At 45.2% G+C, this 17,856-nt stretch overlaps 1 protein-coding gene across 1 annotated transcript; it reads left to right on the top strand.

Annotated features, from left to right (window-relative positions):
- The first annotated feature begins 15,776 nt into the window (after positions 1-15,776).
- Positions 15,777-17,579, top strand: LOC122052443 (40S ribosomal protein S18). The gene is made up of 4 exons (XM_042613945.1): positions 15,777-15,913; positions 16,004-16,164; positions 16,370-16,558; positions 17,207-17,579. The coding sequence occupies exons 1-4, from the start codon at positions 15,911-15,913 to the stop codon at positions 17,310-17,312; spliced, it is 459 nt and encodes a 152-aa protein (XP_042469879.1). The 5' UTR covers positions 15,777-15,910; the 3' UTR covers positions 17,313-17,579.
- The last annotated feature ends 277 nt before the right edge of the window (positions 17,580-17,856 follow it).

Here is a 17,856-nt window from a genome sequence, read left to right as displayed (position 1 = left end):
AAGGTAGACCGAAGCAAAATTTATTCAAAATTTGATCTCAAAAGCGGATTTCATTAGGTCTCGATGGATCCAGAATCTATTCACTGGATGACGTTTTGGGTTCCAGATGGGCTTTATGAATGGCTTGTGATGCCATTCGGATTAAAAAATGCTCCGGCGGTATTCCAGAGAAAAATGGATAACTGCTTTAAAGGTACGGAGGACTTCATTGCAGTATATATAGATGACATTTTAGTCTTTTCTGAAACAGAACAAGAGCATAGAAGTCACTTAAAGGTCTTACTAGACATTTGCAAGAAGAATGGGTTAATCTTAAGCCCAACGAAAATGAAGCTTGGGAGTCCCACTATAGAATTTCTGGGAGCAACTATAGGAGAATCAAAGATCAAACTACAAGCCCATATTATCACAAAGATAGCTGATTTCAGTGATCAGGAATTACAAACCACCAAAGGGCTGCGATCTTGGCTTGGCCTTCTCAATTATGCAAGATCATATATCCTGAATCTGGGAAAAATTCTAGGCCCATTATATGCAAAAACAAGCCCAAATGGTGAAAAGAAGATGAATTCACAGGACTGGGCTTTGGTCAAGAAAGTTAAAACAATAATCAAAACATTGCCTGACTTAACTATACCACCCATCAAGTGCTATATGCTTATTGAAACCGATGGTTGTATGGAAGGATGGGGCGGCATATGCAAATGGAAGCTGCAGAAACATGATTCAAAGTTAGAAGAAAAGATCTGCGCTTATGCTAGTGGAAAATTTTCTCCACCAAAATCCACAATTGATGCTGAGATTTATGCCGTTATGAACAGTCTGAACAGCTTCAAAATTTATTACTTAGACAAGGAGGAACTATTAATCAGAACAGACTGCCAGGCTATTATTAGTTTCTTCAATAAATCAGCACAAAACAAGCCATCCCGTGTTAGATGAATAGCTTTCACAGATTTTATCACTGGTCTTGGCATTCCTGTCCATTTTCAGCACATTGAAGGTAAAGATAACCTCCTAGCTGACGCATTATCCCGATTACTCTGTGTTATTACAGGCCCATGGATCCCTACGGAGAAGGATCTTCTCATCTTGAACCAGATGGAAGAAACCTGGAAGCAACTCAGCTGCAAGCCAAATACAGCAGCATCCCATCACCTTGCGGGCCTTATCATCTCCTGGAGCAATACGAAGAATTGGCCCGATCCAGCAAGAGCAGAATCATCCATCCAGAGGAACACCAGAAAAGAGCCCATATGGAGGACATTGAGTGGACAGCAGCAAGGAACGTCATCAACAGTATCAGAGAGCTGGAGCTTATCTGCAGGGTTAAAGAAAATGACTTTAAGCTCAAGAGCACACAAAAACAAGGACTCTACTTTAAAGATGCCATTCCAGCTGTAACCAATGCTCGGGTTGAATTATTGGAAGCTTTCCTGAGGATGCACAGCACCCTCCAGCGCATTAAAGATGTACCACCATAAAAAGGAAGCATGTGGTGAGCCCAATAAATCCAAAAGCACTTTATTCTCTGATGGATTGAGCCTTGGGGAGCCATCCATCTGTCCTTAGGGATAAGTATGCTGAGTCAGTATGCCCTGTAAAGTAGTGGATGCTGAGTCAAAATGTCCTGTAAAGTAGCAAATAATGCATGCTCTAGTGGTAGTCTAGTGGTAGTGGGAAAAAGAGATGTAATCGGCTGAATGTTGATGGGGCCCAATGAGCACCCAGTTCACCGATCAGACCTCTATATAATCCACAGCTCTTCTCATTGCAAGGCACACAACACATCTTGCTATAAGTCTTACTCTGAGAAAGCCTCCTTACTAAGCTTGTAAGTCTTTTTCTAAGCCTTAACTTGTTGTCTTGTATTTTCTAGTTCTTATACACTATCTTCAAGTTGAGGTTTAATTATTATTTCCTGGACTTTCGCATTTTGGTATCAGAGCTAGTTTTATGGCTAATAACTAAATCTTAACAAGGTGTTCAGGGGACAGGTCCCTGAGATAATTACCACTTCCTGAAAATCCTTAAAATGTTTTAACAATAATGGACATCTTTCTTTAAAATTCAGGTTTAGTGAATTGTAACTGTTGATCAGTTATAGCTACGTCTGAAGGCATGTCTAGTGAATTACAACTGTTGATCAGTTATAGTGAAAACATCAACTGATATAGTGTCCTATTAACCAATTTCCCTGAAAATTATGGTTTTTAATTTTATTGTGATAAGGCGACCGGGGAATGACGGGTGGAATGCAAAAGAATAGGTCCTAACTTGGAAGACAAAGGCTGAGGGAAGCCACTTTTTATCCAAGGGCACACCTATATGAGCATGAAAGCCTTTAGAACCCTCTAAGCTGTAAGCAATAAAATTATAAAGGATAAGGTAAAGGGAAAGAAGTTATATGTCTAAACAGTGGGAAGAAAGAATTCAGGAATGGTATACAAAATCTCATACCTCGAACCTAGAATACCTTGATTTAGCAAAAACAAGTAAAAAGCCAACTCAAGAAGAACTAGCTCATAACCTTTCAGTTATTTACGACCGAGTCTGTCTATCTTGTCGGGTACACTTAAGAAACTTTAAACAAATTCAGGAGGAAATTGAGTGTCTTAAGGAAGAAAACAAAAATCTGGTCAAAAATCTTGCAAATTTGACAAAAATATCAGTGGAAAACAGGCCACTTACAGAAAGACAACTCAAAGAAGTAGTCTTGAATCTTGTTAGACAGCCCAAAATAATTGAAGAGCGAACTTTACAATTATCAGAAGAATTAAAGAAAAAACTTGATAGGGTTGAAACCCTATTGCATAAAATAGAGACTTGGACATCTTCATGAGCTACATAAATACTCAGGCCACAAATTCCTACAAAGAAGCTCTTCAAGCCACTGAAAGCCTAGAAGCACCCTCTTTAGGCTTCTGCAGACCATCAGAATACAAAGGGGCAATCAGTAGTTCTATAGCTACCATCAAGCAAGCAAACACTCAAATCCAACTGTTAGTCACTATTCTGGAGAAAATAGAAACCCTTGAAGAAAGAGTGAAAAGGGTAGAAGCTGTAATCCAAAATTCTAGAACACCTTCGTTACCAGAAGAAGTTATTCATAATCTGACAGAGAAAATTAAGAGCCTCAAAATAACAGAAAAGCCAAAAGAGCAGAGGGGACAACTGAGAGTATTTACAGACCCTTTTACCTTATTCAGCGAAGCAAGATCTAAAGAAAAGAAGCAATGACTTCTAGAATAAGGTCACAGGAGCCTCCTGTGACGGCTCTCATCAGAAATACAATGGAGGAACAACAACCATTGTTTGAAGATCAAGTCAGAGAATACAGGCAGGGACAATGACGAAGATATAATGCCCAACGAAGACTCCAGAAACTAACCAGAAGTATTACGGGTCAAAGCTCTTCCAACAGAACATTAGAACAACAACTTGATCCACAGGTACAGTTGAGATTATCCATGCAGGAAAGAGCATCAATAGTACCAGCTGAAGTACTATATCAATCAAGAAGGGACGATGCGCATCACAGAGTATATGCACATCGCTCGGAGGAAGCAGTACTAGTCACTACCAACCAAGTTGATAGATCGCTGATACAACCCAAAAGCTTTATGCAACTCCAGCGAAGTGGTATGTGTTTCATCCACATGGGAGTAATTCAAGTAAGAGTACAAATATTGCACAGACAAGAAGAAGGTACACTTCTGTTAATTATCTTTCGAGATAACAGGTGGCAAGGAGACCAAGCCATTTTCGCCACAATGGAAGTCGATCTAACTCGAGGAAGTCAATTGGTATATATGATACCTGACACTATGTTAACCATCTCAGACTTTTACAGAAATATACAAATCTCCATTTTAGCCAGAGGCTATGAAGGATGGCAAAACAGTGAAGCCAATATCTTGGTCACCAGAGGAATGGTTGGACGACTATCCAACACGCCAAATGTTGGGTTCGCCTATGAAATTCAAAATGTGGTGGATTATCTTATTACTCATGGGGTAAGAGCACTGCCAGGGAGAAGATACAATACTCGAGAACTTCTAGGGCAAAACTGGATTATCAATCAATCCAGCATTAATATTCCAATGCAACCAGCAGAGGTGAGCACTCGAAATTTGCTGGAAGGACGTATCTCTATACAATTTGATAATTATCAGGCAGCAGTAACAGCAAGCCAACCTCATTATAATCAACGAGATGAAGAAATACCTTCTGATGAAGAGGAGGTTCATCATCAAATTATTGCTGTCCTTCTTGAAGATCCAGAAGAAATCTTGATGGTTAAAAGAATTAGTGATTCAGCAATACTCCTAAAAAGAAAGACGGAAGGATCTGCTGGCTATGATTTAGCCATCAATAGAGAACAATTTGTCCCCAAAAAGGACAAAAGTATCCTAACTACGGGTGTCTGCATTCAAATTCCAAAGGGGACTTATGCGAGGATAGCACCAAGGTCCAGTGCAGCTATACGGGGACTTATTATTATGGGAGGAGTCATTGATGAAGACTATAGAGGAGAGGCCCATGGATCCCTACGGAGAAGGATCTTCTCATCTTGAACCAGATGGAAGAAACCTGGAAGCAACTCAGCTGCAAGCCAAATACAGCAGCATCCCATCACCTTGCGGGCCTTATCATCTCCTGGAGCAATATGAAGAATTGGCCTGATCCAGCAAGAGCAGAATCATCCATCCAGAGGAACACTAGAAAAGAGCCCATATGGAGGACATTGAGTGGACAGCAGCAAGGAACGTCATCAACAGTATCAGAGAGCTGGAGCTTATCTACAGGGATAAAAAAAATGACTTTAAGCTCAGGAGCACATAAAAACAAGGACTCTACTTTAAAGATGTCATTCCAGCTATAACCAATGCTCGGGTTGAATTATTGGAAGCTTTCCTGAGGATGCAAAGCACCCTCCAACGCATTAAAGATGTACCACCATAAAAAGGAAGCATGTGGTGAGCCCAATAAATCCAAAAGCACTTTATTCTCTGATGGATTGAGCCTTGGGGAGCCGTCCATCTGTCCTTAGGGATAAGTATTCTGAGTTAGTATACCCTGTAAAGTAGTGGATGCTGAGTCAGAATGTCCTGTAAAGTAGCAAATAATGCATGCTCTAGTGGTAGTCTAGTGGTAGTGGGAAAAAGAGATGTAATCGGCTGAATGTTGATGGGGCCCAATGAGCACCCAGTTCGCCGATCAGACCTCTATATAACCCACAGCTCTTCTCATTGCAAGATACACAGCACATCTTGCTATAAGTCTTACTCTGAGAAAGCCTCCTTACTAAGCTTGTAAGTCTTTTTCTAAGCCTTAACTTGTTGTCTTGTATTTTCTAGTTCTTATACACTATCTTCAAGTTGAGGTTTAATTATTATTTCCTGGACTTCCGCATTTTGGTATCAAAGGGCGAGCGGACCCGAGATCAGCTTCGGGCCCAGGGACCTTCAAGGAGTTGAAGTCCCTCACGATGACGCCCTGATCATCCGAGCGGTAATAGCCAATTACACTATTCACCATATTTTTATTGACACAGGCAGCTCGGTCAACATAATTTTCAAGAAGGCCTTCGACCAACCACAAATTGACCGAGCCGAACTATTGCCAATGACGACTCCCTTATACGGATTCACGGGGAATGAAGTCTTGCCGGTCGGTCAAGTCCGACTGGCTATCTCGTTGGGTGAGGAGCCGCTCAGAAGGACAAGGACCACCACCTTCATCATGGTCGATGCTCCTTCTGCATACAACGTCATCCTGGGGCGACCGGCTCTCAACGAGTTCCGGGCGATCATCTTCACCTTCTACCAGAAGATCAAATTCCCGGTGAAGGATCAAGTAGGGGAGGTGCGGGGAGACTAGCTGACCGCTCGGAGATGCTACGTGGAGATGGTCCGAGCCGAATCCAAGTCAGCTCGGAAAGTGCCACGTGTCGAGGTACATGCTATTACTGAAAAGCCACCTTCTTTAGTTTATGAAGAAAAAGAGGAGGTGCAGATTGACCCATCCCGACCGGAGGCCACCACCTTCATAGCATCCGATCTGGAGGAGAAGCAGAAGGAAAAGGTGATCAAATGCCTCCAGCAGAACTGCAACGTCTTCGCCTGGTCGACCCATGAGCTGCCAGGTGTCTCGCCAAGTGTAGCACAACATGAACTTCATGTCCGGTCGGACGCTCGTCCGGTAAAGCAAAGGAAGAGGAACTTCAGCGCGGAGCAGAATGTAATAATCCGTGCGGAGATAGAAAAGCTTTTGGAGGCCGACCATATAAGGGAAGTACAATTCCCGAGTTGGCTTGCAAACGTGGTCCTGGTCTCCAAGCCGGGCAACAAGTGGAGAGTCTGCATCGACTTCCGGGACTTGAACAAGGAGTGCCCGAAGGACTTCTACCCTCTTCCCCGGATCGATCAGCTGGTGGACTCTACGGCCGGGTGCGAGCTGATATGCATGTTGGATGCATACCAAGGCTACCATCAAGTGCCGCTCACCCGAGAAGACCAATAGAAGGTCAGCTTCGTCACGGCGGACAACACTTACTACTACAATGTAATGCCGTTCGGATTGAAGAACGCGGGAGCCACCTACCAGCGTCTGATGAACAAGGTCTTCAAAGAGCAGATCGGACGCAATTTGGAAGTGTACATGGACGACATACTTATCAAGTCCTTCCAGGCGGCCGACCTCAATACGGACATAGAGGAGACCTTCCAAACATTGAGGAGGTATGACATCAAACTTAACCCTCAGAAGTGCCTGTTCGGAGCAAGGGGCGGGCGCTTCTTGGGTTACATTGTGACCGAGCGGGGCATAGAGGCGAACCCCAGCAAGATAAAGGCGTTGCAGGACATGCTGCCTCCCCGAAATCTCCGAGAAGTGCAGCGTCTCACCGGTCGGATAACGGCGCTGTCAAGGTTCATCTCTAAAACCGCCGACCGGAGCTTGTTGTTTTTCAAGATACTCCATAAAGCCACCAAGTTTCAATGGGATGAGGAGTGCGATCGGGCGTTCGAGGAATTAAAGACTTACTTGAATTCTTTGCCCGTGCTGGCAAAACCAGCCGTAGGTGAGCCGCTTCGCATTTATTTATCATCAACTGAGCATGCTGTGGGCTCAGCATTAGTGAGGTCGAGCGACGAGGAGCAGCCAGTGTATTTTTTAAGTCATATCTTAAAAGATGCTGAGTCTCGCTATACCGGTCTCGAGAAGTTGGCTTTCGCCTTGGTTCTTGCAGTTCGGAGGTTGCGCCCTTACTTTCTGGCGCACATAATTATTGTGATGACGAACAACCCGCTAGCAAGGGTACTCCTGAACCCCGAAGCATCCGGACGACTTATCAAGTGGACGACGGAGTTAAGTGAGTTTGATATCCAATACCAACCCCGCTCGGCGATCAAAGCACAATCCTCGGCGGATTTCGTAACCGAGGTACAAAAGTCCGAGCCCGAAGCTACATGGAAAATATATGTGGACGGATCGTCCACTCGGCTCGGGAGCGGAATGGGGATAGTACTCCTTTCGCCTTAGGGAGAGCAGATGCATCTATCAATCCGGCTGGACTATCGGGCAACAAATAATGAGGCAGAATATGAAGCTCTCATAGCCGGATTGCAAGCCGCGCGGCATGTTGGAGCCAGTCGGGTCGTGATCCACTCGGATTCACAGCTTGCCGCTTAGCAACTCATGGGCGCTTTTGAAATAAACAATGCCAGACTCAGATTGTATGCGGAGGCCTTTGAGAAACTCAAGGCCGGCTTCACCGAGGTAGTAGTCTAGAAGATACCTCGAGCGGAGAACCATGCGGTAGATGAGTTAGCTAAACTCGCAAGCTCAATATCGTCGGTCGTCATCCAGCCACCCATCGAGCAAGTATGTTTGGTAGCACACGTGGATCGGATGGATGACCTTACATTCCCGAGCGATTGGAGAGCAACCATCGCGGAGTTTCTGCGCTCGGGTGCCACGCCCTCCGATCGGGACGAAGCTCAGCTATTAAGAAGGAGAGCCGGCCGATTCACGCTCATCGGGGAGCAACTTTACAAAAAGGAGTTCTCCCAACCTCTGCTGAAGTGCGTCAGCTCGGAAGACGCCGAATACATTCTCCAGGAGGTACATCAAGGGTTATGCGGAGGCCATCCGGGCGGCCGGTCTTTGGCTAGGAAGATCCTGCTGGCCGCATACTTCTGGCCAACGTTACACGTGGACGCCGCTCGGACCGTCGCAACATGTCTTTCCTGTCAGAAGTACCACAATTTTTCACATAGGTCGATGGAAGAAATGAAAACGTCCATAGTGTCTTGTCCGTTCGACCAGTGGGACATGGACATCGTAGGACCCTTCCCTATGGCGACCGGACAAAGGAAATTTCTATTGGTGACGGTAGATTACTTCTCCAAGTGAGTGGAGGCTGAGCCATTGGCTAAGATAACTGAGCACATGGTCAAAAAATTCATCTGGCAAAACATCATCTGTCGGTTCGGCATTCCACGTCGGCTCGTATCGGATAATGGGCGGCAGTTCGTCGGAAATCAACTCGAAGAATGGTGCAATGGATATGGCATCGAGCAGCATTTCACGTCCGTGGCGTATCCCCAAAGCAATGGTCAAGCCGAAGTGGCCAACCGGGAGATACTCCGAATTCTTCGGGCTCGGCTCGACAACATGGGAGGAAGCTGGGTGGACAAGCTGCCGAGAGTCTTATGGGTCATCCGCACGACCCCTAAGGAGGGAACGGGAGTCACCCCATTCCACCTGGTATACGGAGGCGAGGCGGTTGTCCCAGTCGAAGTCGGCGTGGAGTCCGCCCGGATCCAGAACTACGATGAAGATAATGCCGAGCGGAGACAGCTGGAATTGGACTTGATCGACGAGGAACGAGCCAAAGCGTCCATCCGACTGATGGCCTACAGGCAGAGGATGAAGCAGAACTACAACCGCCACGTGATTCCACGAGCATTACAGGTGGGCGACTTGGTATGGAAAAAAGTGAAACCGGTCGGGGATGTAGGCAAATTGGAGGCTCCTTGGGCGGGACCGTTCAAAATCATCGAGAAGCTCTGGTCGGGAGCTTACTACTTAGAAGATGAGGATGGACGGAGGCTAGAGAGGTCGTGGAGTGCGAACCACCTCCAGCCCTATTGGGCTGGGTGAAAGGTACGATGATGTAATATATTTTGCATATTCTGTTCGGATGTATTATCTAGTTGCAGGAATGAAAGCTATAAGAATAAAGGCATGAGTCTGGCGCACCAAGCGGATAGCAGTGTAATGCCGTGACAGAAACCCCGTGTCGTTCGGTCAGGAGTATATTATCCGAGCCAATGCTCGACGGAGAAGACCCGTTCCATTCGGCCGGGAGTATATTATCCGAGCCCAATGCTCGATGGAGAAGACTCGTGCCGTTCGGCAGGTAGTATATTATCCGAGCCCAATGCTCGATGGAATATATTATTCGAGCTATAAGCTCACCATTGAAGGTCGTCGAGTGGCGACGTTAAACTCTAGAGTCGGACCGACGACTATAAACCCCCCGGCTTGAAGACCGTCGAGCGGCGACGTTAAACTCTAGAGTCGGACCGGCGACTATAAACCCCCCGGCTTGAAGACCGTCGAGCGGCGACGTTAAACTCTAGAGTCGGACCGGCGACTATAAACCCCCCGGCTTGAAGACCGTCGAGCGGCGACGTTAAACTCTAGAGTCGGACCGGCGACTATAAACCCCCCGGCTTGAAGACCGTCGAGCGGCGACGTTAAACTCTAGAGTCGGACCGGCGACTATAAAACCTCCGGCCGGACAAAGTTAATAAAAAGATCGACTCGTGAGTCAACAGGACGATCGGCCAAGTTATCAAAGATACTTCATAAGCATCTAGCGGGGATTCCATTTAAAAAATATGGATGCTTAGCCGAACGGCCTAGTTATAAAGAAAACTTCGTTAAAAATTCCTTGAGAAGAACGGGCGGGACGAGCAATGGTTAAGAAAAGGAGGAAATTTGAACGATTGTATTTCGCGGTCTGAGCGGAGTACACAAGTGTTGACAGCTAATAACAAGACAGTAGGTATCCATTAAAAGTTCGGCCCTTACAGCCGATCGGAAGAGGTACAAAAAACATTACAGGAAAATCATAAATGCTCCTCACTCCAGTGGCTCGAAGATGGGCTCCGGAACGACGTCTAACAGGCCGGCCATGTCTCGAGGGGGGGGGGGGCGGGGGGATGGAGATATCCTCGGAGGGATGGCCCTTGGCTTTCAAGTAAACAGTGGTCGCCCCGGATAGCCTCTTCGAAGGACAGAACCAACCGATCGCTAAACTTTTCACCAAAGGCATCCGATCGGAGGTAGTTCTGTCTCATCACTCTGAAGCGGTCAGGCTCTCCCTCTTGGTATTCCTTCAACGTCGCACGGGAAGCGTCAAGAGCCCCTTGGAGTTCTTCCTTATCCGCCTGCAGTTTAGCTTTAGTGGCGGATCGACCATCTTTCTCAGTAGATAACAGGTCGGTCAATTCAGTGACGCGTTGCTCCAGCGCCCGAACCTGCACCTTCATTGCGTCGAGATCAGCAACGACCCTATTCTTTCTGTTAGTGGCCACAGTGATCTGGTGGTCGTGGGACTTGACTTGGTTTTCAAGTCCAACCACCCTGGTTTCAAGGCCGGAAGATTTGTGCTGCTCGGCCGCTAGCAATTTTTCTATTTTGGCCAGCTCGGACTTGAGCGTGGCGTAGGGGGCCCCTCAGCTGGCGCTCCTCCAGAAATTTGGAGCTTCTTCAACTCCTCTTCCAGCTCGGCCAGACGATTGCTGATCGCAATGTTCTCCATCCAGTGCTGCGTTTGGATGGATAACGTCAATAACCTGGTAAAGTCATCATAATAGTGTGTTAAGAAACATACCCCGGTGGCTTGCTGCATGTGGCTGTCTGCCAGCTGACCGGGAGTCATTAGGGACACGCGAGCCCTCGCATCTTCCCACGTCTGGGCGAGCGGACCCCGGATGGTGACTTGGTGCTCGGGAGCGGCAGGCTGATCCGCCGCTAAAAGGAACTCCTCGGTGGGGAGACGGAGGCCGAACTTGATCATTCGGCAGCCGCTCGGATATGCTTGGGTAGAAACAGCTCGGCTGGAAGACTCGCCGACCGGTGCAGAAGTAATGTCCGAGCGCTTGAGCCGAAGGCGGACTCGGGGCACGGAGCTAACGGGTGGTGCTCCAGTCGAGGGTGCTGGCTGGTCAAGCTGGGAGGGGGTCCGATCAGAAGAAATGGTCTCGTGCGCGGCAGGCAGCGGGTCGATTGCTTCTAGGGGGCATCGACTGGCCCAATCACCGGCTCAACGGACGCAATGGCGGTCCGGCGACGTTTGCGAGTTATCAGTGGGGAATCGCCAGCCGATCGCTCCGCGTCCTCTGATGTGGGCTACTGACCGGCCGAAGAAATAGCATCCCCGGTCGCTCCAGCGGCGGTGCCCTGAGCGGCAGACTCTCGGGCCTCAGTTGGAGCCTCTTCACTTTCGCCCTCGTGCGAGCCGACCGGCGCGATGCCTCGATCTGCCATCTCCTTGGCAGCCACCGCCTCAATCTCGGCGGCCTTCAACTTCAGTCGATCGGCAACCTTGGATCGCCACATGATGTCAGCTGCATAACAGAAGAATAAATCAGTTAGACCAAAAGTAAAAAGGACAAGGAGAGTGCTTACCCAAGCTGCTCGGAAGCTTTGTGCGGATCGGGCTCAAGCTAAAGACATACAACACCCCCTCATGAAGCAGTTTATCGATGTTGAACCTCTGGTCGGCCAGTAGGTTAGCCGCATGAAGATATTCCGGCTGGTTCTTGTATTTGCCGAGGTTGGGCGGATCCGGCACGGTGGTTTGCCACTTGGTGCAAAAGGGGGGCAGCTCGGGAAAACGAAGGTAAAAATAGTTTTCCTTCCAGTGCTTGTTCGAGGTCGGAATTTTATCGAAGAATACGAGGCCGATCCGCGACTGGAAGAGGAAAGTACCCCACTCGGACTGTTTGGGATAGTAAAAGTAGTGGAAAATTCTGGGGGCCAAGGGAATGTCGTGCAGCTTGAAAAGGATTACTACGCCGCACAACAACCTAAAAGAGTTAGGAACAAGTTGGCCGAGAGGGATGCAAAAATAGTTACAAATCTCCCGGATGAAAGGGTGTAGGGGGAAGCGTAGACCGGCCACGAATTGGTCGCGGAAGAAACAAACAGTGTCGATCGACGGATTTTGGGGTCGATCGGAAGAGGTAGCTAAAACCAGTTTATGGTCAGAAGGCAGTTCAAATTCGTTGAGGAAACGTCCAGCGTCAGTTTCGTTGAACTGGCTAAGCATGGTCATATACCACAGGCCAGGAGAAGAACCAAAAGGTTGCGAAGTGCTAGCCATCAACGGAATAGTAGCGAGAAAAGAAGAAACGATAAAAGGAGAATAAAATGGTGGACAGAGGATCCAAACTATATTGAAGGGGTGTGGAGGTCACCATAAAAGAAAAAAAACAGGAGAAAGCAAGGACAGGAGAAGGCTTACAAGGAACGAACCCGGAAGGAGGCGCCGGAAGTTCGTCGGAGCACTACGGCAAACGGACACTAGGGATGGTCACAGAAGGAATCACCAAAAACGCAAAGGCAAGAGTGATAAAAGGAGGCTCAGTGCCGGCGCTTCTTAAACCCCGGTCTCGGTTCCCCACAGCCGTCCGATCCAGGTCATCGGAAGAAGCGAGGACATTGGACCGTCGGATTTGAACCGACGCATGTTCCATCGAAAATTACGCCCCCGTCGTACAATGACGGCGGACTTGCCAGGTGTCAATCAGCGATTGGGCGGCATTTAATAAGCGTCATTACCCGCACGTGGGCAGCTTAATGGGGATTGGCACAAATTTCGAGGAGACCTGACGACGCTGACCACTCCCGGAACAGTAGCGTAACAAGCAACGAAGGGAGATCAAAACTACAAGGCATGGCCATCAACTCGCCGATCGGCCTAGGGGGCCTCCTATAGCCGATCGGAAATACACTTTCGGAAGTGGCGAAGTGAATGTCGCTCGACCAAATTCATAGTCCAGTCAGTCGGACTTGGCGCCTCCTTCGACTAGACTTGAAGGGGAGGCATGTGATCCGGTGATAAGGACGGGGGATCCTCGTCAGCGGGGGGTCAAGGCACGTGGAGGTCAAAGGTCAAGATAGTCAGCCCGGAGACTGGCCGACCGGACGGAGCAGGCCTACCGACAGAGCCTTGCAGGGCGACCGGCCGGGAATTCTCCGAACCGAATGGAGTGCAACCTGACTAGGGGTCGGGTTGTCGATGCTCAAGATAAAAAGGTTTCAAGGGTCGAGCGGGCTCACCGTTCGGCCGGTGCGCGAGGCAACACAGGCAGGAGCAGTCTTAGCCGAGCATATGACCGATGCAGGAATAATATGCTTGCCGAGCGGCCGATCCGCTCGACCCTGGAACAGACAAGAAACGCGAGAGGACAAAGGAGACGGGATAGTATCATCCTCGAGACATCTGCCGCCGACAAGCAGCAGAGTTGGCGGCCGAGCCGTACACAGAATCATACGGTGGAAGCTTCCACCGTCATATCCGGGATATGCTTGGACGATTGCGGAATGGCGCTAGAGGCACTTTTCTGACACAGGCTTGTTAAGGTATGTTTGGGGAAGCGTGCACGTGTTGGGAAACGTGCCCTCGCTTCCCCGGGGTCCTATATAAAGACCCAAGACGTCGACGAAGGTATGCGCAACTATTTACTGTAGCCACGTTACTCTGCCTCGTTCATTGTCTGACTTGAGCGTCGGAGGGGCCGTCGCCGGGGAACTCCTCCCGGCTCGGTTTCTTTGCAGGATCGTCGGAGAGCTACACCACCAGTCGAAGACAGCGGAGCGTGCCACGTCCCCAGCGTCCGTCGGCTCAGCGCTCGGACATGATCATTATATATTTTAATCTTTGTTTATTTTTTATCTTAGATTTTATGAGTTATTATTGATAAAAATTTAAATAATTTAAAAATATGGATCAATATATATATATATATATATATATATATATATATATATATATATATATATATAGAGTTTTGATACTGTGCGCGACCGCACAGTGCGCGACTGTGCGCGTCGCGCACAGTATCAGCGCTTTTTTAGTTTTTTTTAAATTTTTTTTTTGTTTTTTGAATTTTAAAAATTCAACATTTCCTTATTTAAAATTTAATATATAGATATATCCCTTAAACACATTACAATACTCAATAAATACTTAAATTAATTTTATTTTATTTTTTATTTTTAAACCAAACACTATAACCTAATTAGAAGGTCTAAACCCTATAGGTAAAATCTAAAAAAAAAAAAGCTTTAACACTATACCCAAAGCCTGAACCCTATAAATAAAATCGTAAAGAATTTTTTAATCATTTTTTAATTTAAAAATTAAAAAAAATAAGAAAAAAACAAAAAAAAAGCGCTGATACTGTGCGCGTCGCGCACTCTATCAAGTCTGTATATATATATATATATATATATATATATATATATATATACATAAATGTTAACCTGCGGTGCTTATGCTGCGATATCGGTGCGGTTTAGTCCACGTATATTCCTGATCGGTCTGTGGACCGATCAGGGAACCTCCTGATCGGTCAACAGACCGATCAGGGAAACTCCTGATCGGTCAGGGAACCTCCTGACCGATCAAGGAAACTCCTGATCGGTCTGGATCGAAAAATCGATCGATGCGACGGCCGTCGGGAGATCTGATCGGTCACGGGGCCGTCGGGGCAACCGCACTAGAAATACATGGGCTAATATTCCTATATATATATATATATATATATATATATATATATATATATATATATATATATATATATATATATATATATATATATATATATAGAGGAATATTAGCCTGCGGTGTATTTTATTTTGTTGATTTTTGTTTTTTTAATCAATTTTTTTATAATTTTAATTTTTTAAAATTTTTTAATATATATTTATAATCTTTTATTTATTTTTTAGTCGTAGATTTTCGCACACACTTCTTTCTCAGTCCCATCATATTATTTACCTTTATATCATTTTTTTATTTTTTAAGTATTTTCTCGGTAAAAATGTCATGCTTTTTTTATATTTGTAATATGAGATTGGATCTTTTGTCCTCAATTTTCTCTGTCCTCCTATCTCACTCGTCACCTCGAGCCCATTACTGATGGTCTTTGGTCGTCACCCCGACCAGAACTATACCCTAAGGGAAGGTGAACCCGAGGGTCACTATCAGGGCGATCGACGTCAAAATTCGGTCGAATTTAAGCAGAGACTCAGATCGTTGACGAAGAAAAGTTTACTCAAATCCGACCGAATTTCGGGGTTGATCGCGTCGATGGCGACCGCATTCACCTTCGTCCTAGAATATAGTTTTAATCGGGGCGACGGTCGGAGGCCGCCGACGGTGCCGCAGACGATGGGCTGGGGCAATGAGTAGGACACGGGACAAGTGATATTGGGATAGAGGATTCGATATCTTATAATCTTTGTTTTTTTTAATAGTAGATTTTAGGGGTTATTATTTATAAAAAATTTAAAAGTAAAATATGGATAAAAAATAAAAAAATTTTGATGAAGAAATAATAAATAAAATTTATTTTAAAAAATAAAATTAAGGAATTAATAAAATTGAAAAAAATAAATCTAAGAAAGTAAATAAAATTAGAAAAATAAAATAACTTGTTATTTTAAAGAAGAAGAGTAAAATGGTCATTTAACAGGGAAGAGAGAGGGGATGTGTGGGAAAAGCAATTTACCCCCAAATAAATAGATCGTCTGCTCCTAGGGTTTCGTTCTTTGCTTTGCCGCCGCTCCCAGCGAGAAGTGCTTAGAAACCCTAGCTGACACCATGGTGAGTTCTAGGATGGATCTACCGGTTGTTTCGATCTTGAACTGTCTTTTCCTTCTTCCGAGTAATTAATGGGTTTTATGTTTTCTGCAGTCGCTGGTCGCCAACGAGGATTTCCAGCATATTCTTCGTGTTCTAAACACGAACGTTGATGGGAAGCAGAAGATTATGTTCGCCCTTACCTCCATCAAAGGTATTGGCCGCCGCTTCGCCAATATTGTTTGCAAGAAGGCCGACGTCGACATGAACAAAAGGTTGTTTCATTTTTTCTCCTATGGATTGCTATCATTGGAAGTTGTTGATCCTAGCGTTCCTTTAAATATTTTTTGCAAGTTCATCTTTTTTGTCACAGTGAAAGGATCTAAAAGTTTTTCCTTTCTAAAGATTCTTTGATTAAGCTGCTCCAGAGTAGTCTTTTGAGTTTATTTCATTGCGTTAGTAAGTTTTACTTTTCTGTAGGGCTGGCGAGCTTTCTGCTGCTGAACTTGAGAATCTGATGACAGTTGTTGCGAATCCACGCCAGTTCAAGATTCCTGATTGGTTCTTGAACAGGAAGAAAGATTACAAAGATGGCAGGTATTCTCAGGTTGTTTCAAATGCCTTAGACATGAAACTGAGGGATGACCTTGAGAGGCTGAAGAAGATAAGGTTAGCTTATCCTAAAACCTCTAAGTTTCTTGTTAGAATATTTCTGTAAATTTTTTCTCTTGATTGCACATTGCTACTATTCCCTCGAGTTTGCATTTGGACTCTTTGTCCTTTGGTACATTGAATCTGCACTCTGATTTTACTTTTTTAGCTGTTTCTTTCTTTTCGCTTGTGAATTCAAATTGAATTGCTTAACATTTTGTCCTTCCAAAGTTAAATATTTTTGGATCAATAGAACATTATAGAATAGCCACTGGTAGGTTTTCAATTATTTTCATTCTATGAATATCAGGATATTTTCTAATCCCACATTATACTTTCTATTGTTTTGTGTTCCTTGTTTCAGTCTGTATTATGAACCATGGTGGTCTAGGTAGATTGTTGCTTGTACTATGTGATTATCCATTGATTGTTCATTAAAATTCTTAGATGCGGACAATAGAACATCCAATCCATGTTGATATGGCATTTGGTATATAGAATGTGTCTTCCCCTACCTACCTTTTCTGTTAGATAATGGTATTTCTTCATGCATTTAACTTGGCTAAGCATTTGGATCTCGCTCGAGGGCATGACTTTTTGCAGTTGTATCAGCCCATGAACTTCCATCATTTTGACTTTGCTCAAGCATCAAATTTTCTTCTGTAGGAACCACCGCGGACTTCGTCACTACTGGGGTCTCCGTGTTCGTGGTCAGCACACAAAGACAACTGGCAGGAGGGGAAAAACTGTTGGTGTTTCGAAGAAACGATGAGCTCCAGCACATCTCACTATGCTCATCAGCATTCGGAGAACCTCGAGAACTCTACTTCAAACTTTTAATTGATTGTGCTGAAAACGCCTGCTAGTTTAATCTTTTGTTAATGTTTTTGGATGAAAATTTTGTTTGCCTGCTCGCTCAACAATCATTTTGACAAATGATACTTCAATCTGTTTGATTTGCCTATAAAATTCTATTTGATCCACAAATATGTTACATTTTTATTACTCTGATTACAGTTACATTACTAGAAGAGCCAAACATCCCGATTATTGCATCTGTAGCACTGATCTTCATTTAGCTTCTTTTACTAAACCTTTTGGTTACATTGTAGCGAAGTTTCATAAATTTTGAATTTCTGTGCTCGATTTGTAAATAACATATTCTGAGAAACAAGGGTGTTTTGTTTATTTATTTGTTTAACAAAAGAGGTTTCTGTCTTTGTTTTTTGTCTCGCTTTTTGTCAAGGTCTGTATAGGAAGGATGAGTGCTTGTCAAAGTTGATATTGTTATCGGGAAATATATTTGGTATCGTTGA

The sequence above is a fragment of the Zingiber officinale genome, chromosome 3A (genome assembly GCF_018446385.1).
Source record: "Zingiber officinale cultivar Zhangliang chromosome 3A, Zo_v1.1, whole genome shotgun sequence".
Taxonomy (NCBI): Eukaryota; Viridiplantae; Streptophyta; class Magnoliopsida; order Zingiberales; family Zingiberaceae; genus Zingiber; species Zingiber officinale.
This window is presented reverse-complemented; position numbering and strand designations above follow the sequence as displayed.

Coding starts and splice junctions, on each gene's coding strand:
- LOC122052443 (XM_042613945.1), top strand. Junction 16,165..16,369: donor GACGTCGACATGAACAAAAG/GTTGTTTCATTT, acceptor ACTTTTCTGTAG/GGCTGGCGAGCTTTCTGCTG. Junction 16,559..17,206: donor GAGAGGCTGAAGAAGATAAG/GTTAGCTTATCC, acceptor TTTCTTCTGTAG/GAACCACCGCGGACTTCGTC.